Source organism: Schistocerca serialis, chromosome 2, assembly GCF_023864345.2.
Source record: "Schistocerca serialis cubense isolate TAMUIC-IGC-003099 chromosome 2, iqSchSeri2.2, whole genome shotgun sequence".
Lineage (NCBI taxonomy): Eukaryota > Metazoa > Arthropoda > Insecta > Orthoptera > Acrididae > Schistocerca > Schistocerca serialis.
In genome coordinates, this window is record NC_064639.1 from 502,729,908 (window position 1) to 502,753,276 (window position 23,369).

At 46.9% G+C, this 23,369-nt stretch overlaps 1 protein-coding gene across 1 annotated transcript in view; it reads right to left on the reverse strand.

Moving 5' to 3' along the window:
• LOC126457457 (uncharacterized) overlaps positions 1 to 1,281 on the reverse strand; it is a 39,179-nt gene extending 37,898 nt beyond the window's left edge. Inside the window, exon 1 of the mRNA XM_050093747.1 lies at positions 1,162 to 1,281. Coding sequence (XP_049949704.1) covers positions 1,162 to 1,209 — 48 coding nt within the window. The 5' untranslated portion in view covers positions 1,210 to 1,281. The remainder of the gene's footprint in view (positions 1 to 1,161) is intronic.
• Between the last annotated feature and the right edge of the window lie 22,088 nt (positions 1,282 to 23,369).

The following is a 23,369-nucleotide window of genomic DNA, read 5'->3' on the forward strand; positions in this document are numbered from 1 at the left end:
ATCCTGAGACGCAACGAATTACTTAATCATCTACCAAATGTTAGAAAATATGTTTCTGAGACGGATGCAGGGATTCAGATTCGTGGCAAATAAAACCCCTCTTGGTGTTGTAGCGACTTCCACTCTTGTCGTAAGCTGTAAATTTTGCTGGGTTTAACTAACAACACGCGGTTAGAAACGAGTGTGGCAATAACGAAGAGAATAAATTTCATCATTTGCTCCCAGTGACGTACTGTGCAAATACCCAAAATATCGTTCCTAGACGTAATGGAAGCCCTCGAGATTGTTGATTTGGACACTCAGTGGCAACTGGTGGAGGAAATTATTATAAATGCTGCTGACTTCAGCAGTAAAAATGGGTTATGGAAATATCGGTATTATTTGGAACATTCGCTGTAATTTTGTGTATGTATTGTATCTAAAATACATATTTCGAAACACAAGACTGAGTCAGTGCACTACAGCGGTCAGACCAGAATGTTCATATGCCAGTGAGTACTTTACACTGTACAGTATATAGTCGTAGTGTATCCAGAACTTGAGACATCAGAAAGAAGCGCTGCAAGATACGTAATGGGTGCAATAGAGACGGAAGACGGCGGGGAAATTATAAATAATCAGAAAATTTAGTAAAGTATACAGAAAAATAGGACTAAATGACGAAATGAAGATGGACAATTTTTCACCATCGTTATAAACTGTACGAGGAGACAGCAACGAAACAAATAGTTGATTAATTTCTAAAAAGTAAAATAGTATCTTGGTTCAGAGCAGAAAGAAAAAAGTAACCGGATAGAAAAGATATTCTAAAATCTAAATTGGGAAATAATCTTTCAAGAATCAAGTATTAGGTGACAGCAGAAAGAAAACGGTAAAGCTAGAAGAAAGTGAAATAATATTGGGAAAGCAGAAAACAGGAAGATGAGGAAATGAAATTAGGGTATGATTCTTGTCGGTTAGTGCGAAACGAATAAATAAATACGCATCCTGTACGTAGCAGGAGGCTGCCAGGACATGAGAATGAGGACGCGTGACACTTCCTTGGTGACGGCTCGCTCTTTACACCGTGATTAACAGGTCCAGTGCGTTACACGGATGCAGCAACGCCCTTCTCAGCAGGCGGCGATGGATTCGGGGAGAATGAACTAGTCGCGTACTCACCAGCTGCATCACCTTGATGGAGACGCGGAAGGCGGCGTTGAGAGACATGGTCGCCGCGGTGCCGTCGCCACAGAGCCCAGAGCCGAACTGCGGCAGGGGCGTGCGTCGGCGGCCATAAAAGAGCGCTCGGCGCGTCCTTGCCGCCGCCGGCGCGTCCCGCCAGGGGGGCGTCGCTTACTCACCGCGGCCGCCAGAGGCGCGGCGTGCTTTTCCAGCGCTTTTTGGCAGAAATCCGCTAAACGCCACCCAAAGACCCCTCATAGCTACTCGCCACAATTGGCCGACTGTCAGGAGCAGCGAACTTTCCGTAAACGCCGTCACTGTTTGGGGTCGCCGTCACACTCCCGCACCGTGCTCGACACTTGGCGGGCTCACTTTGTCTTTTATCGTCACATGCTAGGGTAGAATCCAGTCTACCGACAAATTTTCCTATGCTTTGAAACTTCTAGGAAGATTAAAACTGTATGCCTGACCGGGGACTCGAACCAGGGACCTTTACTTTTCGCAGACAAATGCTTTATCGCCTGACCTGGGCAAGCACCACTCACTACGCTATTGTTGTGGTCTTTAGTCCGAAGAGCACTTTGATGCACCTGTCCACGCATGCCTATCCTGTGCAAGCCTCTACATCTTCGAATAACTTCTGCAACCTACATCCATTTGAACCTGCTTATGTATTCATCTCTTGGTCTTCCTCTAGATTTTTTACCCCCTCCTGTCTCCCTCTTAGACCGCTACGGTCGCAGGTTCGAATCCTGCCTCGGGCATGGATGTATGTGATGTCCTTAGGTTAGTTAGGTTTAAGTAGTTCTAAGTTCTAGGGGACTGATGACCTCAGCAGTTAAGTCCCATAGTGCTCAGAGCCATGTGAACCATTTGATACCAGTGCACATTAAATAAATATATTGTACTCAGCTAATGGGTGAAGAAATGTTACACTGTTGACAGCTCGGGGCTGAGGCCCGACACGGACGTGCTCTAAGTACACTGAATGTTTGCCGGGACGTCTATCAACAACTCAATGTAACTTTCGGCACCAACTAGCAACTAAAAGTAACCTCGACTAGAGGACTGGTGCCCAGGTGCCTGGCGGTCTTCATTGGTCGGCAGCCTTGAGGTTCCTCATCGGGGGCGATATTGAAACCGCCGGTCGTGGCTTCCGCAGGAATCTTCGAGGCACCGGCTCCGGCAGTGTCGATAATGTACGGTACTACACCCTCCAGTTCCACATTCGTGATACCTTGATGTGTGAGAAAGTGTCCTATCAACCCACGCCTTCTTTTCGTCAAATTGTACTACCATTTTTTTTTCTCCTGAATTCTGTTCAGTACCTCTTCATTACTTGCGCCCATCCATGTAATCTCCAGCATTGTTATGTAGCATCACATTTCAAAAGCTTTCTTTCTCTTCTTGCCTGAACGGCTTATCGTCCATGTTTCATTTCCATACAAGTCTACACTACAGACAAACACCTTCAAAGAAGGCTACCTAACACGTACATTTTCATTCCATGTCAACAAATTTATTTTCTTCAGAAAATTTTTCTTAGTATTGTCAGTCCCGATTTTACATTTCTCTACTTCGACCATCTCAAGTTACAGCGAAACTCATTTGCTACTTTTAGTGATGATGATGGTTAGTGTTTAACGTCCCGTCGACAACGAGGTCATTAGAGACGGAGCGCAAGCTGGGGTTAGGGAAGGATTAGGAAGGAAATCGGCCGCGCCCTTTCAAAGGAACCATCCCGGCATTTGCCTGAAACGATTTAGGGAAATAACGGGAAACCTAAATCAGGATGGCTGGAGACGGGATTGAACCGTCGTCCTCCCGAATGCGAGTCCAGTGTGCTAAGCACTGCGCCACCTCGCTCGGTTACTTTTAGTGTCTCACTTGTCAGCCTAATTGCGCCAGTATCGCCTGATTCAATTCGACTACGCTGTATTACCTTTGTTGTACTTTTGCTGATGTTTATAATACAACATATTTCAAAGATGCTATGCACATCGCTCAACTGCTCTTCCAAGCCCTTTGCCCTCTGTGGCAGAATTATGGTGTCATCGGCAAAACTCAATGTTTACCTTTCCAAATTTCTCCTTGGTTTTCTTGGCAGCTTGCTCAATATACAGACTGATTCCGGATGGGCAATAACCCGGTCTCTCTCGCTTCCCAAATACTGCTTCCCTTTCATGTTATCCACTGTTAGAATTGTTGGACTCGCATTCTGGAGGACGAAGGTTCAAACCCGCGTCCGGCCATCCTGATTTAGGTTTTCCGTGATTTCGCTAAATCGCTCCATGCAAATGGCGGGATGCTTCCTCTGAAATGGCACGGCTGACTTCCTTCCCCGTCCTTCCCCAATCCAAGCTTGTGCTCCGTCTCTTATGACCTCGATGTCGACGGGACGTTACACACTAAGCTCCTCCTCCTCTTCCTCCACCTACACTGTTAGAATTGCTGTCAGATTTCTGTAAATGTTATAAATAAAGTTTTCCTTCCTATATTTTATTCCAGAATTTCAAAGTGTGTGTCAACATCGCCAAATATCTTTCTTTAAATCTCCACTTGCTGTAAACATAGGTTTGGATTTCTTCAACATCACTTCGAAGGTAAGCCGCGCGGGATTAGCCGAGCGGTCTGAGGCACTGCAGTCATGGACTGTGCGGCTGGTCCCGGCGGAGGTTCGAGTCCTCCCTCGGGCATGGATGTGTGTGTTTGTCCTTAGGATAATTAAGGTTAAGTAGTGCGTGAGCTTAGGGACCTTAGCAGTTAAGTCCCATAAGATTTCACACACATTTGATTTGAACTTCGAAGGTAATCGCGTATCATCGAAGGATTTCCACTGAAATACGTATTCTGATATGTAAATTCATCTTCAGAAGTTTCCATTTCCTTTTGTGTATCCTCCTTTTTTAAATTTACTTTATTAAGACATAGCCGGCCGGTGTGGCCGTGCGGCTTTAGGCGCTTCAGTCCGGAACTGCGCTGCTGCTATGGTCGCAGGTTCGAATCCTGCCTCGGGCATGGATGTGTGTGATGTCCTTAGGTTAGTTAGGTTTAAGTAGTTCTAAGTTCTAGGGGACTGATGACCTCAGATGTTAAGTCCCATAGTCCTCAGAGCCATGTATTAAAGACATCAGTAGTTCTTCTAGTGCAGTGCTGCTCAGCATTTCCTTAGATCTGGCACTGAAATTTTTTGCTTCTACTTATCTTTTAAACTTACCATCTTCGATACCCTGTATTATGTATGAAGACCACATGGGAAAAATGGATAGTCCATTTTTGTCATTCATTTTTTGTTCGATTGTATACCTTATGCTCCGTGTATTACAGTGCTCTAATGCTTTAGGGATCAAAGATGTCACAAAAATATTGACTGTGTTAATATAAATGTACAGGAGAGGAAGAAAGGGGCGCAGCTCTCTCTGGAGGGACAGCACGCACGTCCGTAAACTGCGCTCTGCGTAGTACTAACAGTTATTTTTTGTAATTTTTAGTTGGCCAGCGTGGTCTTACTTGTTACACAGACAGCTGTTTTGTTTTCCTCTTTGGTCGTAACCTTAAGCCAGACGTTCAGTTTCATTTGTTTATCATTTTTCGATTCGTCGTGAGCCATACAGACGACCATGAATAACTTAAATGTCAACAAAACAGGAAAGAAGGTCTGCAGATGAGGTGGACAAAACACATCAAGAATAATAATTTCGGATCTGCATTGCAACGTTGAAAAGTAATGCGGAAAGAAGTATGCCAGCAACGGAGGCGCATTTTTTCAGATTACGTTCCAGTATCTGCAGAGAATTCCGTAGACCTACAGAAACAATGCTCCTCCGAAACCCAACAGTATTAGCGTCACTACCGTACGAGTAATTTATTCTCTTCACTACCGCATAGTGCTTCCTGTATTATCAAGTAGAAAATACAGAGTATATCAAAAAGAATCATCCGATTTGGCACATCTATATATCTGAAACTAATAAACATACATAATGAATTTTGTTTTTTTGATGAATCGGATCTCAAAAAGTTCTGTTTCATACCTTTTCATAGGTGTTCAGTATGCCCCCCTTGAGATGCACGGCATATGTCAATGCGGTATTCAGATTGTTCCCACACTGCAGCACGTATTGAGTTATATTAACCCCCACAAGAAAGAATCACATTGTCAGTTGCAGTGACCTTGGAGGTCAGTAATGTAAGGCTGAATCAGTGCGACCGATCCATCGTCCACTAATCCTTGGATTTAAAAATTTGCGCACTTCCATCTGGAAGTGCCAGTGTGGCGGTGCCCCATCCTGTTGGTAAATGAAGTCGTTCGAATCAGTCTCCAAACGTGGGAAAAAAAAGTTCTCAAGCATGTCGAGATATGTGCTTCCTGTAAGTGTTCTCGCAAAGCAAAATTGCCCGTTCACCTTTTCCCGTAAAACTGTACAAAACACGGTAAATTTAGGAGAGTCCCTCTAATGTTGTACAACTTCTTGTGGTTGTCCCGTATTACATATTCTCACATTATGACCGTTCACCTTTCCATGTAAATGGAATATTGCCTCGTTACTAAACACTAAGCGTAAAAGAACACTGTCATCCTCCGTCTAGCCAAGAACGAAATTACAGAACTCAAGACGTTGTTGTTTGTCTCCTTCACGAAGAGCTTGCAGTAGCTGAATTTCGTGTGTAAACGTGGACACAACACAGGCCAGATGGACATCGAGGGCATGCAGAACTGTCCAGCTGCTCGACGAACGGATTTCTGCGGACTCCATGTGAAACTATGGCGGGTGCATTCTACGTCAGTGTCAAGACACTCGGAGACGGCCCGACGATTTGCTTTTACAAATGGTTCAAATGGCTCTGAGCACTATGGGACTTAACATCTGAGGTCATCAGTCCCATAGACTTAGAACTACTTAAACCTAACTAACCTAAGGACATCACACACATCCATACCCGAGGCAGGATTGGAACCTGCAACCGTAGTAGCAGCGCGGTTCCAGACTGAAGCGCCTAGAACCTCTCGGCCACATCGGCCGGCCTCGTAGGCTCGATTCCCGGTCGGGTCGGGGATTTTCTCCGCCCGCGGACTGGGTGTTTGTGTTGTCCACATCATTTCATCATCACTCGGGAAAGTGGTGAGAATTGACACTGAAAAGATTGGGATTTTTTACGGGCGCTGATAACCAAGCGGTTGAGCCCCCGTAAACCAAATATCATCGTCATCGTTCAAACTCAGTGGTGTGTCGATAATGACGTGTCTGTCGTCTTAAATGGCTTCGTGACTAACACCATCTCACCATGTCCAATCTCAAAGGTAACTGTCGTTCACGACCATTACAGCGTGTGTTTAAAACAAACCTGATTTGCATCCTCATAGTGGCTCTACTGGGGCAACTTTTATGGGACTGGCGCGAAATTGGAATAGACGTCATTTTTTTGATGCAGAAACATACGTCTACCAACTTTCGTTTATGTCGCGCGCCTTCTTCATGGTTCTGCGATTTTTTTTTTTTTTTCAGTCAGTGTAGTTGGTGCTACGCTTGCAAAGCCGGGCCGGGTCGCTTGTAGTCATATCACTTTCATAAGCAGTTTCACACTGCACTGAGAAACAAAACATATAACAACAAGTCAGAACAATTATATCACGGAGGGCAGCTGTCGTCCAATGCTGTCTGGTAACCGGCAGCTGAGGCAGCAGAAAGATACGAGAACTGTGCACAGGGCAGAAAGTGTGACCCAACTCGTGCTGTGATTGGTTGTTACTATGGTAGCTATTCTGTAAATAACTAGCTGTCAGTCACTGTGTTATTCTGACCTAGCTGTGTCCACGTCATTTCTTGGCGAATCCATTTCTTCAATTTGTGATCGACCGGTAGGACAGCCTGTGTGAAGTTTCGAAAGTAGCACTGAGGTACTGGCAGAATTTGATCCGTTAAAATGGGGACCACGAGTCGTGGCTGCATAGCTCAGACGGTAAGAGCATTTCCGCCCGCGTTCGATTCGAGTCCAGAACGCAGTTTTAATCTATCAGGAAGTTTGAAAAGAGCGTACATTCCACTCAGAGGCAATAATTCATTCTGGTTACTTGCAGGTATTTCCTTAATCTCAAGGAACAATGATCTTTACCGCGAACTAGTTACGTAGTCTTTCAATCGTCTCGGATATTGTGGAAAATTAAACAACCGTGTTTTAATCTTTCGGAGATGGTCAACGGTACATTCTCTGATTTGAGTAAAACAATTTCCTCCTTAGTCTCACATGTCAAGTTTCACTTGTTCCATTATGTTTCCTTAGCTGTGTTCGTATCGGAGACCATCACTGTACTTCTAAATGCATACTGTCCGACAAAGTCGCGACAAAGTGGCGTAAATAGCGAACACTTGTAGGAAACGCAAAATAGGTTAACATCTGTCATGCCTAGACTGCATAGGTAGAATATTGTTAAACGGAGCTGGACAACATGCTCTATCGAATTCGCGAAAGCTTCTACATAGTTTTTTCGACGTCACTGTAGGACACACTTTAATTGGATGCTTCACGATCAGAAAACACTGCACTATTTCTCGAGGTGTGAAGCGATAGTGTCTCATATCTCACATGAAAAAGACGCGAAGAGATTTTAGACCGATGGTGATGTGCACTAATATGAATGCTGTAGGACGATCACGAAATGCTGTGGATCTATATAGCTGGCTCTCGGCGGAAGTGTGAGGTCTGGATTAATAACACGAGTGGACGCAGGTCTGACTAAAGAAAGACTCGCCTGCATCTTCCATGCCCACTTCCTCTGGTAATGTAATTAACTTTGCTGACGCAAACGGGCCTCTCTTCTCGTTAAGTGGCATCGTCACACTCGCTAACTTGAGCATCAGCAGTTAGTTCGTCACTTTCGAAAATGTGTGACGAAAGAAGGAAAAGGGCATCATCAAACAATTCCTTCTTGTAAAGTATGGAAGGTTAAAGTTTAACATCACATCGACCTTGTGATCATTATAAGTAAACAGTGAATCAGAAAGCACGTGAAATTCCTGGCAGATGAAGAGTATGTGCTGCTCCGAGACTCGAACTCGGGACCTTTGCCTTTAGCCGGCAAAGGCTCTGTCCTCACAGTGAAGTTTCCACATCCACACTCCGCAAGCCGACGTACGATGCGTGGCGGGGTAACCCGTAACACTACTGGTCATTTGCTTTCCTGTTCCACTCGCAAATAGGGCGAGGCAAAAACGACTACTCACACGCCTCCGCATGAGCCGTAATTTCTCTCATCTCATCTTCGTGGTCCTTACGCAAAACGTGTTTTGGCGGCAGTAGTATCGCTCTGCAGTCAGCTTCAGATGCCGGTTCTGTAAATTTTCTCAATATGTTCCTAGAAAAGAACGTCGCTTGTCCTCTAGGGACTCTCATTTTAGCCGGCCTGGAGGCTGTGCGGTTCTAGGCACTTCAGTCCGGAACCGCGTGACTGCTACGGTCGCAGGTTCGAATCCTGCCTCGGGCATGGATGTGTGTGCTCAGAGCCATTTTAACCATTTTTCGAACCTACGACCCCGTGATCCAGAGGCAGCAACGACAGCCACTGGACCACGAGATGTACATGACTGCTGGCATCGGTGGTGACGAAAATGTACGGTCGCAAGGATACCGTGTCTGGATGGCTACGTGACACTACCGAAGGGGAAGACCATCGTGTTCGGCTTGGGGCTCTGGCGCATCGTACAGCATCTCCAGCAGCAATTTGAGCAGCGGTTGGCACCACAGTAACACAACAAACTGTTCCAAACTGGTTACTTTAGGAAAGCTCCGAACCAGGTGTCCTGTAGCTTGCTTTCCATTGACACCAAACCACCGCCATTTGCAGCTTGGGTGGTGTCAAGCGAGAACTCATTGGAGGGCGGGATGGGTCTGTTGTGTTTGTTTGTTTTTTTTTTTTTTATGAAAGCTGACTCTGTCTCGGTGCCAGTGATGGCCGTATGTTGGTTAGGAAGAGGCAAGTTGAGAGTGTGCAACCAACATGTAGGCATGCTAAACACTCCGGAACTACCCATGCAGTTACGGTTTGGGGTACTGTGTCGTACGAAAATACGAGCACTGTCGTGGTTATTCCATGCATCCTGACTGCAAATTTACGTCAGTTTCGTTTCGACATGTTGTGCTGTCATTCCTGAACAGCATTCCAGGGGGTATTTTCCAACAGGATAACGCTTACCGACATACCGCTGTTGCAATCCAACAGGCCTTAAAGAGTGTCGACATGTTGCCTTGGCCTGCTCGATCACCACATCTATCTCTAATCGAGAACATATGGGACTCTAGCGTCATGCACAACCAGCATTAAGTGTCCCTGTACTGACCGACCAAGTGCAAAAGGCATGGAATTCCATCCCACAAACTAACATACGGCACCTCTTAAACAGAATGCATGCACGTTTGCATGTTTGCATTCAAGGTTCTGCCGGTTTTACTGGTTATTAATGTACCTGCATTTCGCATTTCCAATGGCTTATCTCGCTCTTACAGTAACCTGTGATCTTGCAGTGTTAATCATTTAAAAATTTCCTAGACAAATGTATTCGCGAAATTTCGTCCCTCTACATAAATTTTTTGTTGGTATTGCGATTTTTTTTTTCGCCGTGTATTTGCGGCCGGACGACGTGTCTGGCGTAGCTGTTGTTTTGTTTACGCACTACTGCGTAGAGCTGTAATTAAAATTCAGAGAATAGATTTAGGTAACTCCAAACTTTAGTATAACTTAAAAGATTTAAATAGTGCACCCCAAGAAAGTTTTGAGATGGCACAAATTAATCGGAAAAAAATCTTCAGATTTCAGCGAATATTCACGAAACATTTACAAATTACATAAATAAACCTCTCTCGTGGATGAGTCTGTTAATGTGTTTATGTATTAGTGAAAACCGTATCATAATCGCTAGTATAGTTCCTGAGATTAGCCTTCACGTACAGACAGAAAAAAGCAAAGGGGTCTTTAATTTATAATACGTGCAGATTAGGATCTTACAAAGCGAACTCTTTTAACGGGTAAGGTATGAACGTACTCCGTGCTGATCTGCACAGCCGCCGCCGGAAGTATATAGCGATTGCATGTGACGGCGAACCGACAACGTGCCTTCTTTTGCATAGTCAACTGCCAATCACTTTGTTATTCTGATCCAGGTACAGGTATTAACATCAAGGCTTATCCTTCCCAAAATAATTGTGCAGTACTCTATCCGTAACGTCTACTCTGTTATGTTGCCCATTTATTCTATTTTCGATCTTCCTAGGCAAGTTACATTGCTAAGTACGACCTGTATCTACTGTACTGAAACTGTCTCCATGAGAACACGCCTCGGAAGTCCCAACGGTACCGAGCGACCGTCATGTCATCCTCAGTGATTGGATGCGGATATGGAGAGGCATGTGGTTAGCACACCGCTCTCCCGTCGTTGTCAGATTTTGTGGCAGGAATCGCTACTTTCCCATCGAGTAGCTCCTCAAGGGCTCTAAGTGACGCCGATGCCGCAGCCCCCCCCCCCCCCCCCCCCCGCACCCCCGCCACCCTTGCCTACAGCACTCGACAGACCCTGACGACCACCCATCCAAGTGTTAGCCAAGCCCGACAGCGTGTAACTTAGGTGATCTGACGGGAACCGTTGGCTGTTGTACTTAGATATTTTCCGCTACAGGCTATCTATTGTTGTCAGGCTGCAATTTACTCTCTACTCCAAATATGGGAGCTACCTGTCCCGCCTGTTTGTACCAGCCCGTGATATGTTATCTCTGCCTTTCTTCATTTTAATACCAGTGTCTACGATAACTAATGATTATTATTTTAAGAATACTTAGCTGCTATTCACAAGCGGAAAAACAAGTCTGCGTTCCTTCCTAGTAAACGTGTGACGGGTTACCCATGAACTGAACGACTCTGTTTGCTAAACCGAGAACTCTTCAACCACGCGTTTCCTCTTTTTTATTTTTTATTTCACTATATAGATGCCGCCTTGCCGCAGTGGATACACCGGTTCCCGTGAGATCAGCGAAGTTAAGCGCTGTTGGGCGTGGCCGGCACTTGGATGGGTTACCATCCAGCCACCATGCGCTGTTGCCATTTTTCGGGATGCACTCAGCCTCCTGATGCCAGTTGAGGAGCTACTCAATCGAATAGTAGCGGCTTCGGTCAAGAATACCATCATAACGACCGGGAGAGAGGTGTGCTGACCCCACGTCCCTTCTATCCGCATCCTCCAATGAGGATGACACGGCGGTCGGATAGTTACGGTAGGCCACTCATGGCCTGAAGACGGGGTGCTATATAGATGCCCCGTTTCGGATTTCATAGGAGTTATGGACGTGAACAATTCTAATGCTTTCATGTACGAAAGCGCTATGTTTGAACATTTGTGGATATAAAAAGTACACACGCTCTGTAAGTCAGTGTAGATACCGCCGTAACTTACATGAATCGGTCATTATACTTGCGATGCTGCAGCCGATTTCTGTTATTAAGCAGTATCCATCATATGAGAATGTGGTAATATACGGTAATATGTGGGTAACTCTTACAACTCTTTGAAGACTTTGCACATATTCTGTCTACGTTGAGTTGTAATGAATAGAAGCAATAATACACATTAATTTGTTAATAATACTTTTCACGCATATTACGTCCATGTAAATCAGGCACAATTTCCGTTTCACATGGTAAGCTTATATAGTTTATTGTGCGAACTCCTTTTCGCTAGCAATACTTCGTGGTCTTCTTGTGGTAATCCAGTATACGTTACATTTACTGGCTAAGGGTGTTGGAAGTCGCCATCTGTTTCCTGTAAGTAATACAGCACGCAGCGTTTACAGTCTGACCAAGCGAAGTGCGTGCGTTGAACACTGGTGCGTTTAGGAACAATTTAAGATTCAGTATATCTAGGATGTCTTCGGTTCTTGTTGTGTTATTGTAGACTGGATTGTTTCAACACTCTAAGCTAGTCTATCGTGTGCAGGTCCTTTCTTCGCTGTGTAACTACTGCAACCTGCATCCGTCTGACCCTGCTTGCTGTCTTTCAAGTTTGGTGTCCTATCATCTTAGTTATTCTTTTAACGCTGTCATGCGTCGAAGCTTGTCTGTCATCATGATCAGCATCTTTCTTTTAATCAATCTGTGCCACACTATGTGGACCTCGCTATTTTATATTCCATCCACGAAATGAAGAATAATGACGAATATAAAATGCTGTATTCAATACTGCGTATTTTGTTTGGCTGAGTAGATGAACAGCTCGCGCTGTTATTCTTCGAAGCAGCAGTACATGCGCCACAGCTGACCCCATTCTCAGACACAAACACTGTGTGGTCAGGGTGCGAGGTTATACTGTGCAAACACCAACAATGAAAGAGAATACGTCGTGCTGACTTCTTGTTCTCGCGGCAATTGGGCAGGCAATCAGAACAGTGAAAGACGCTGCGGTTTTATCGGGCTGTGTGTTCCCCTCAATTGATTTAAACTTGACCTTATTTGTTGGGTGTTCGTGTCACGACGCGGATTCGCCCCGATCCGCCTCTTGGACAGAACGACGTATCACGACGAACGACAGTTACTGTGCTTGAGGAATGCGACATAGGAGTAAACAGGGGCAAGGATTGGGCATCTGGCGCTATTCTCCATTAGTACGGGGTGTGGAGCGCGGCACGAAATTCGCGATCATTTAGTATAGGATCATTGCAACGGTAACTCTACTTCATATACCTTAAGTGCCTGTAATTCAGTCTGTAGTTACAAATGTGTGACATAAAAAGGCAGAAGATACAGAAAACAATTTCATCTCTCGACGTCTCTTGTAACTGAGGCCAGGTGACGGAGATCCGAAAGCGAATTACTTGCTCTCTTTGGTACCAGCAGTGGATGGTTTTTCGTCGCGCAGCTATCGCGTGTCATTCGCTTCTGAACAGGCAGGCAGGGTCATAACTGTGTTGAAAATATTTTTTTAATAAATGTAAGTAGTAGTTAACGAAAAAAGAAAAGTTAAAAACTATCCAGACGAGTCTTCCGCCACTCAAAATAATGTTTTCCTTCTTTTGTGACTGAAACTGGTATACTGAAGCTCAAATCTCATTGTAAATATAGTAGCTGGAAAGTACAATTTGGTCTGCTGTGAGTGACATTTGTATTTCAAAATCTCGGTACAAATTATATCAAGAGATGGACGTTGTAAAGAACATGTCCCATGTTTGTTACCTCTTTTATATTTTATTAACAACTTAATTAGTTACGAGTGTTCCATCGTGTTGGACAGACCTCTTGTGTTGTACGTTACATGAATTCCACTTAATTATTCTCAAATTACAGATCAATCATGTACGTTTACTCTGTGACAGTGCGTTCACGCTTCTCAATACATCTTGCACATGGAAAAGGGAAACGTTTGAGCGGTCATCAAAGATGCTCGGCGTGAAGCGTGTCATCGTTTTGCTTCGAGCTTTCAGGCAAATGAGACAGTGGTCTCTTTCGAGCTGTAACAATTGTAAGTAGGCTGAAACTTCCTGGCAGATTAAAACTGTGTGCCCGTCTCGGTCGGGCACACAGTTTTAATGTGCCAGGAAGTTTCATACCAGCGCACACTCCGCTGCAGATGAAAATCTCATTCTGTAAGTAGGCTGTTTAGGTTTTTATGCTGGTAACACCTCGTAGCGCTCTGTATGAAAATCACTGGCTGTGCTGTGTGCAGTCTGTGGCTGGTTTGCATTGTTGTTTGCTATTGTAGTGTTGGCCAGTTGGATGTGAACAGCGCGTAGCGTTGCGCAGTTGGAGGTGATCCGCCAGCAGTGGTGGATGTGGGGAGAGAAATGGCGGAGTTTTGAGAGCGGATGATCTGGACGTGTGTCCATCAGAGACAGTAAATTTGTAAGACTGGATGTCATGAGCTGCTATATATATATAGCCGGCCGCGGTGGTCTAGCGGTTCTAGGCGCTCAGTCCGGAACCGCGCGACTGCTACGGTCGCAGGTTCGAATCCTGCCTCGGGCATGGATGTGTGTGATGTCCTTAGGTTAGTTAGGTTTAAGTAGTTCTAAGTTCTAGGGGACTGATGACCTCAGAAGTTGAGTCCCATAGTGCTCAGAGCCATTTGAACCATTTGCTATATATGTTATGAGTTTTGAACACTATTGAGGTAAATACATTGTTTGTTCGCCATCAAAATCTTTCATTTGCTAACTATGCCTATCAGTAGTTAGTGCCTTCAGTAGTTTGAATCTTTTATTTAGCTGGCAGTAGTGGCGCTCGCTGTGTTGCAGTAGTTTGAGTAATGAAGATTTTTGTGAGGTAAGTGATTCATGAAAGGTATAGGTTAATGTTAGTCAGGGCCATTCTTTTGTAGGGATTACTGAAAGTCAGATTGCGTTGCGCCAAAAATATTGTGTGTCAGTTTAGTGTTGATCAGAATAGGTAAAGAGCGAAATGTCTGAGTACGTTCAGTTTTGCTCAGCTGTTTGAAAATCAAATAATGTAAGAGGTTTATCAGCACAGTAATTCATTAATTTTTCTATGGGGAGGTTTCACAATATTTCGTACAGACATCTCGTACTAAGGCTGTTGTTCTTGTTTATTCTGCTGTTAGTTCTCATGACGATTGCTTTTTATCTGTGGCGGTACCACCTACCTCTATTGGGTGAGATTGTCCAGTTACTGAGTGATACGTGTTGGTGGCATGCCAGGTTTCTCCATATCTAGCGTTGTTTCAAAGAACCTTGGAAACAAAATACGAGCTCGCAGAATATCAGCACTGATATAGGATAATATTGAAGGCTACCTAGCAAAAAGAGCAAAGTACACGTTTCTCAGTGGGGAAACACTGTCGGTCGCGAAATTAGAGAGCGGCGTATCCCAAGGGTGTGTGACAGTAGCCGGTTGATAACATACGTAGCACTGTGTTCGCGGATTACGCATTTGATCACGGGGAGACAGCGTCATCAGAAACAGATTGCGAAATGCAGATTTGAAGACGATCAGTGTGAGGGGAAAAAGCTGTCAGCTGGCCGTCGGCGAAACAACGTAATTTAATGCGCGAAAACACCGGATCATGTTTAACTACACCATCGCAAATCGATTAATGCGTGCAGTTACAATCCTAAAAGATGTAGGAATATCCATCCCGGCAGATTAAAAGTGGAGCTCTTTCTCACATATATTTATCGTTGAGGGAAGGCAGATCACAAATTGTGGATTATTACAAGAATCCAAAGGAAATGTATTTCAACCTTGAAGGTTGAAAAAACCAATTTTTTTTAAATTCAGAAAAAAAGAACGACTAAATGACTGATGTCAAAACATGCAACTGTGGGATAGAAAAGCAGGTGAAATCGCTCAACAGAGGGAAGGCCACTGGACCTAATGGGATGCTAGTTCGAGTATACGTAGAGTATGGGAAACCGCTCTCTCGCCTTCTAGCAGTAGTGCACATTGCAGAGGAGAGCACAGGTCATCCAGTTTCCAAAAGGAGTAGTCGAAAAGACGCATAAAACTATAGGACTATATCTCAGACGTCCGTCCGTTGTAGAATTTTTGAACATGTTTTATGGTCCCATATTACGATATTTCTGGAGACCGTAAATCTCCTCAATAGGAATCAACATGGGTTCCGGAAACAACGATCTTGTGGAAACGAGCTTGCTCTGTTCGTCCACGAGATAAAACAGGTACAAGCACCCACGTAAATGCCGCGTTCCTTGACTTCCGTAAGTCATTCGATACAGTTTCGCACTGACACACAAGGAAAATACGAGCGCAAGTATTATAATACCAACTGTGTGATGGATTGAAGAGTTTCTAGCAGCCGGCCGCTGTGATCGTGCGGTTCTAGGCGCTTCAGTTCGGACCCACGCGGCTGCTACGGTCGCAGATTCGAATCCTGCATCGGGCACGGATGTGTGTGATGTCCTTAGGTTAGTTAGGTTTAAGTAGTTCTAAGTCTAGGGTACTGATGACCTCAGATGTTAAGTCCCATAGTGCTTAGAGCCATTTGAAGTTTCTAGCAAACCGAACACAGCATGTGATTGCCAGTGGACGTAAAAGTGACATCGGGCGTATCCCAAGGGGGTGTACTTTTCACAATATATAAAAATGAGATTGTAGGCAACGTCGGAAGTTGAACGAGGCTTTAAGGGATGGTGCTGTTGTATACAAAGAAGACCCGCCAGGGTAGCCGAGAGCGCTAACGCGATCAGAGTCCGGCTTTCGCCGCCGTGCAGTGCGGACGTGTTGTTGTTTCCGCCCGCGGAGCGCGCGCGCTCGCTGTTGTTTACATTTCAGCGGCCGTCACTTACGTGTCGCTTACGTGCACTAGAACCATGGCCAACCGTTTCAGAAAATCAACATTACGATTCACCTTCTGCAACGACTACGCACGACCAAAGGCCTTGGAAGTGGAACGCTTCCTACGCGACGTTGCTACGATCCCAGCTTCCGACATCTTGGGCATCCATTTGCCCATATTAAGCAGTACGATGTACGTCAAAGTCGTCAGTGACGCGGTATGTGAAAGAATACTTCGTGACACCAACCATGGATTATGCTTTTGCCACGCCGACGGCAATGTCGGAGCGGTCACTGTCGATCATGCGTACTGTGGTGTCACCGCCAGACACCACACTTGCTAGGTGGTAGCTTAAATCGGCCGCGGTCCATTTAGTACATGTCGGACCCGCGTGTCGCCACTGTGTGATCGCAGACCGAGTGCCACCACAAGGCAGGTCTCGAGATACGGACGAGCACTCGCCCCAGTTGTACGGACGACATTGCTAGCGACTATACGGACGAAGCCTTTCTCTCATTTGCCGAGAGATAGTTAGAATAGCCTTCAGCTAAGTCCATGGCTATGACCTAGCAAGGCGCCATTAGCCTTACATAGTTTGATAATTATCGTATAAATGTCTCAAGAAGAACGTTGTAAACCAACAAAGAATTAAAGTTAAGTATTCGAGGAGCTGCATACTTTTCTTATTAGCATTCAATAGTTATCCTGTTCCAGACTTCACGCCAGTCGGCGTGTGTGTATGTGTGCCTTTCTTTCGGCTACCCGTCACTGTGGACTGGCTGCCTTAGCAGTCCACATCATTGGCGACGAGGGAAAAGTGTTCTTTCTGATTGCTTACATTTACTTGTGTCATGGCTTCGCCACAATCTCCAGATGTACTGTCCGAATTTTATCGCTTGCAGAATCAGCAGACGCAGGCGTTATTGGATGCCCTTGGACAGCTCGTCCAGGGTCAACGTGCCATTCAAACCGATGCGGCAGCGGCCCCTTCACCGCTACTGCAGCCACAACTCGCAGTTGCACCACCTTTTAGGCCCTACGACCCAGACGTGGAATCGTGGACCGAGTGGTCCCGCCAGTTTGGATTTCATCTCGCCGCCTACAGCATTCAAGGTAACGAGCGGCAGCCTCATTTATTGTCGTGTGTAGGGGTGCAAACGTACCGTGTGATAGTGAAATTGTTTCCTCGACGCGACGTAGCAACTCTGTCCTACGAAGAAATTTTGTCGGCATTGGACGCCTATTTCAAAGAAACGGTAAATGTCGTTGCAAAGAGGTATACTTTCTTTCGTACAAAACGTAAGGCCGGTCAAACTAGTAGGGAGTGGGTTGCAACTTTGCAAGGCCTTACTAGGGATTGTGCCTTTGAATGTGACTGTGGCCTTCCTTATTCAGATACAATGGTGCGTGATGCAATTGCACAGAACGTTTCTGATGTTCGTATACGGGAGCAAATTTTGAAACTAGTTAATCCCTCCCTTCAGCAAGTGATAGACATATTGGATAGACAAGACACGCTTGACTTTGCTCAGGAATCATTTGAAACTTCGCCAGCCGTGTGTCACATTAACTGGCCCGCCGGGCGCGCTACGCGGCCCGGTCAACTGCCCTTGCGCACGTCAACGCAGCTGCCGCCACGCTCTAAACCAGGTGTGCCGCGCCAGCACACAACTGCAGTGAAATCATGCCCGCGGTGTGCAACTAGACATTCGCGTGAACATTGCCCGTCACGCCAAGCTATTTGCTTTTTCTGTAATAAGAAAGGACATGTTCAAAGTGTTTGCCAGAAAAAGCTCAGATCAGACAATCATAATCATTCCAGGCCTTTTGCTTCGCGCCGGAATCGAACCAAGGACACTCAGGCTCGTGGACCTTTGCCCATGGACATTCATGTCGTTAATTCTACTTCGTCCAGTGCCACTCTTTCTAACAGTGACTGTGTTCGTCCCACAAAAAGTGTGCGTCGACGTCGCCGGAAATCACGTCAATTAGCAAGTGATGCTGTGCCTGTATCAGTTCAAATTGCACGAGACAGTCGCTCTTGTCGTCAGCCGGACAATAAACTTTTTGTAGATTTGGACTTTAATAGCAAGGTCATACCATTCCAGCTCGATACCGGAGCTGCAGTTTCATTGCTCAATCACGACCCGTACAAACAACTGGGCAAACCTCCGTTGCGTGCCGCAAATGTTAAGCTCGCTACATATTCAGGACAGCTCATCCCTGTGTTAGGACAGTGCACTCTTCTTGCAACATACAAGGGACAAACAAAACTTGTGTCATTTTACGTTCTTCGTTCTTCTACTGCAGTGAACTTGTTTGGTTTAGATTTATTTCAATTGTTTAACTTGTCTATAGTAAATCAGGTCCTATCAGTGAATCAGACTGTGCCTTCAGACAGTGTTTCTCGTCTGTGTGAAGAATTTGCAGACATTTTTGCACCGGGCCTTGGTTGCACTAAAAACTATGCAGCACATCTGGAACTGAAAGTCAACGCGCAACCGAAATTTTTCCGAGCGCGCAATGTTCCCCACGCATTGCGTGATGAGGTCGCAAGAACATTATACGATTTAGAATCACAAGGTGTAATTGAACGTGTGCAAGCTTCTCTCTGGGCCTCACCCTTAGTAATTTTGCCAAAACCTTCCGGAAAACTGAGACTTTGTGTGGACTTCAAGGCAACAGTGAATCCACAACTAGTGACTGCAACTTTTCCCTTACCCCGCCCGGAAGATGTTTTTGATGAACTGTGCCCGGGTAAATACTTTTTCAAGTTGGACCTAGCAGATGCGTACTTGCAAATCCCAGTGGACGTCGAATCCCAGCGCGTCTTGGTGGTTAACACGCATCTTGGTTTGTACCGATTCAAAAGACTGCCATTCCGGTGTGCATCCGCCCCTGCATTGTTTCAGCAATATTTACAAACTATCTGTGTGTCGGTCCCTACTGCTGCGAACTATCTGGACGATATTGTGATCTTCGGAAAGACGGCAGACGAGCATTTAGCACACCTATGAACATTATTTCAGGTATTGCGCCAACATGGTCTTCGCTTGCGGAAGGACAAATGTGTGTTTTTTGCTCGTGACTTACCATACCTGGGACATGTCATCAATGCCCAAGGCATACATCCGAGTCCAGAGCACCTCCGTGCCATACAAGATTTGCCTTCACCACAAAATGTGAAGCAGCTACAGAGTGTGTTGGGTAAAATTAACTACTATCATCGCTTTCTGCGCAATGCCTCTTCCATTTCAGCTCCGCTTCATCGCTTACGCCGTAAGGGTGTTCCATTCGTCTGGACGACGGAATGCGAACGCGCCTTTCGCCAGTTGAAATCGGCGTTGCTTTCAAATACTTGTCTTACGCCATTCGATCCCCAGAAACCCCTTTTGTTGATGGTCGATGCATCGGATTTCGGGATCGGTGCTGTGCTTGCGCACAAAGTTGGCTCGCATGATCGCCCTATTGCCTTTGCGTCAAAATTGCTCTCCACTGCGCAAAGAAATTATTCCCAGATAGACAAAGAAGCTTTGGCTCTCGTGTTTGGTGTTACAAAGTTCCATGATTTCTTGTATGGTCGTCACTTTACCATCATCACAGACCACAAACCTTTGACGTTGCTTTTTCATCCGAACAAGTCTGTACCTCCGCGTACAGCGCAGAAATTCATTCGCTGGTCTATTTTCCTCTCGCAGTACCGCTACGATATCTTGTATCGGTCCACTGCTAAGCACGGCAACGCTGATGCGTTGTCCCGTTTGCCTGTTGCTGAGGATAAAGCATTCGATTCTTCCGAACTTGCTTGCATGTTCATTGATTCGGAAACCGATGAAGTGGTCGAATCGTTTCCGATTGATTTTCGTCGTGTAGCTACAGCCACAGCTGCTGACCCTGTCCTTGCTACCGTTTTGCTTTTTGTTGCTATGCAATGGCCTTTGTCAAAGTCTCGGATCGCGGATCCGTTGGTTCGCAGATTTTTTGCTCATAGGGAGAGACTTTTTGTCCGACGTGGTGTTTTGTTGTTGCGTTCTGATAATGATCAGTCCAGAGTCGTGGTCCCACGTTCGTTACAGTCCTCTGTTTTACGACTTCTTCACCAAGGACATTGGGGTATAGTGCGAACGAAACAACTTGCTCGTCAGCACTGTACTTGGTTCGGAATCGATGCTGCAATTATGAATATGTGTTCTTCTTGCATGGCGTGTGCCGAACAACAATCCGCACCGCCGCGGAAAGTCGTTGCATGGCCAAAAGCCACTTCCCCTTGGCAACGCTTGCACATCAATTTTGCTGGTCCATTCTGGAATGCTCGATGGTTGGTTCTGGTAGATGCCTTCAGTAATTTTCCTTTTGTTGTCCGGATGTCTTCCACGACGTCCTCTGCCACCATCCAAGCGTTGTCTGCTATCTTTTGCATTGAAGGTCTTCCGCAGACTATTGTTTCCGACAATAGCCCACAATTCATGTCCGCAGAATTTCAGTCATTCTGCCAGGCCAATGGTATTCAACATCTGACATCCGCGCCGTTTTCGCCTCAGTCAAACGGTGCCGCTGAACGATTGGTCCGGACTTTCAAGTCACAGATGTTGAAATTGAAAGAGTCGCATTCTCGGGAGGACGTGTTGTTGCTCTTTTTGTCATCGTATCGCTCTCAGCCCCGAGATGGTCGCTCGCCGGCTGAGTTGCTCCACGGTCGTCCTCATCGAACCTTGATGTCTTTGCTGCATCCGCCGCATCATGTTCCTGTGCAGTGGCAGACTCCTGCTTTTGCTCCAGGCGGCGTTGTATTCTATCGCAACTATCGAGGTTCACGGCGTTGGCTCGCAGGGCGCATTCTTCGCTGCCTCGGCCGCGCGATGTACTTGGTTTTGGGGGCCTCTGGTGAGGTGCGTCGGCATCTCAATCAGCTGCGCCTCTGTCGTCGCACGGGTTCTGCCGCTCCCCGTCTGCTTTCAGCGACGGTGCCGTCCGGTCAGCGCCCTGGGGACCCATCTACTGGCTCGCCTCATCCCCAGGTGTTACCGACGATGTCTTCCATTTTGCCCCATGGCGACGCGCCACCGCAGCCGCCGCCTGTTCTGCCGCCGGCGCCGCCCGCATTCGACGCTTCGCTGCAGCCGCCAAGCCCCTCCCTGGTTCACGCGCCGCCGATCGCTTCCCGGGACCAGCTGTCCTCCGCCATGGACCTCTTGCCCGCTTCGGACCACATGACGTCATCGCGCGTCGGATACCCCGACGCAATGGAGGTCGACCCTTCGGCCCCTCCTGACTCTTTACGGGCGCATACACCGCATGTTGACGTGCACCCTGGACTAGGTTTTCAGGCGTTTCCTAGCTCCCCTCGGACCGAATGGCCGGGTGCGGGTGGCACAGCCTCGCCTGTTGTTAGGCTCCTCACCTCATCGCATACGTCAACATGGGGTCCTCCCCACGGCGGGCGGAAGCCTTATCATACGACCGTTCGCCGATTTGCGGGGGAGGAATGTGGTGTCACCGCCAGACACCACACTTGCTAGGTGGTAGCTTAAATCGGCCGCGGTCCATTTAGTACATGTCGGACCCGCGTGTCGCCACTGTGTGATCGCAGACCGAGCGCCACCACAAGGCAGGTCTCGAGATACGGACGAGCACTCGCCCCAGTTGTACGGACGACATTGCTAACGACTATACGGACGAAGCCTTTCTCTCATTTGCCGAGAGACAGTTAGAATAGCCTTCAGCTAAGTCCATGGCTACGACCTAGCAAGGCGCCATTAGCCTTACATAGTTTGATAATTATCGTATAAATGTCTCAAGAAGAACGTTGTAAACCAACAAAGAATTAAAGTTAAGTATTCGAGGAGCTGCATACTTTTCTTATTAGCATTCAATAGTTATCCTGTTCCAGACTTCACGCCAGTCGGCGTGTGTGGACGCGTGCCTTTCTTTCGGCTACCCGTCACTGTGGACTGGCTGCCTTAGCAGTCCACATCACACACCATACGAGTTTTCGAACTCCCGTTCGAGCTCCCGGCGGAAGACGTTATCGCAGCTTTCCGCCCATATGGCACTGTACGTAGCCACACTGCCGAACGCTGGGCACAATTCCAAACGTACCCCGTTCTTAACGGTGTACGGCAGATCACCATCGATCTCCGTCGCCACGTGCCATCTTACCTGCAAATTAGTGGGTGCCGCGGGGTTGTCATATACGACGGCCAACCCAAGACCTGTTCCGGGTGCGGCAAAGAAGGCCACCTCAGATCTGAGTGTCTTCAGCGACGAATCACCCAATTGCCAGCCGCTACCGTGGCACCTCCGGCTCCGACGACGGTTTTACCGATCACCTACGCATCGGCGCTCTCTTCTCCTCTCACCGGCCGCCGCCCGTCGGACCATGTACTGGTGACCCTTCCAGCTGCCACGGATACCGCCGGGGCCGACACGTCGCGCTCAAAGCCTGACGCTATTCCGGCGCCACTACCAATAGCGACGACTTCCGACCCCCACCCGCCCGACCATATGGACGCCCCTTCATTTGACGTTCCCGCGACGGCCTTCCTCTCAGAGCGACGCGACTCCCTTCCGTCTTCCGACACGGAGAGACGAACCCGCAAACAACGTTCACCTAAGAGGCGCAAGAGGAGGCGCCGTACGGTCTCGGAACGAGACGGATCACCACCCCCTGATGCTCCAGAGGCCGTCCGGCCCCGACGAGGCTTCGGAGAACCTGCACGACGATACGAATGACGACAACATGACGCCGACTGTGGCTGTGTCGATGCCTACTCTACTGCCTCGCCCAGGTGCTCCTGAACCAATGGACTCCACCGCTGCGACTGCCGCCGAGACGTCCTCCGCCCCTACGACCGACGTGGAATGTACGACCATCACAACGACAGCGCCTTCAATGGTGTGGAGTGAGGATGTCGATGA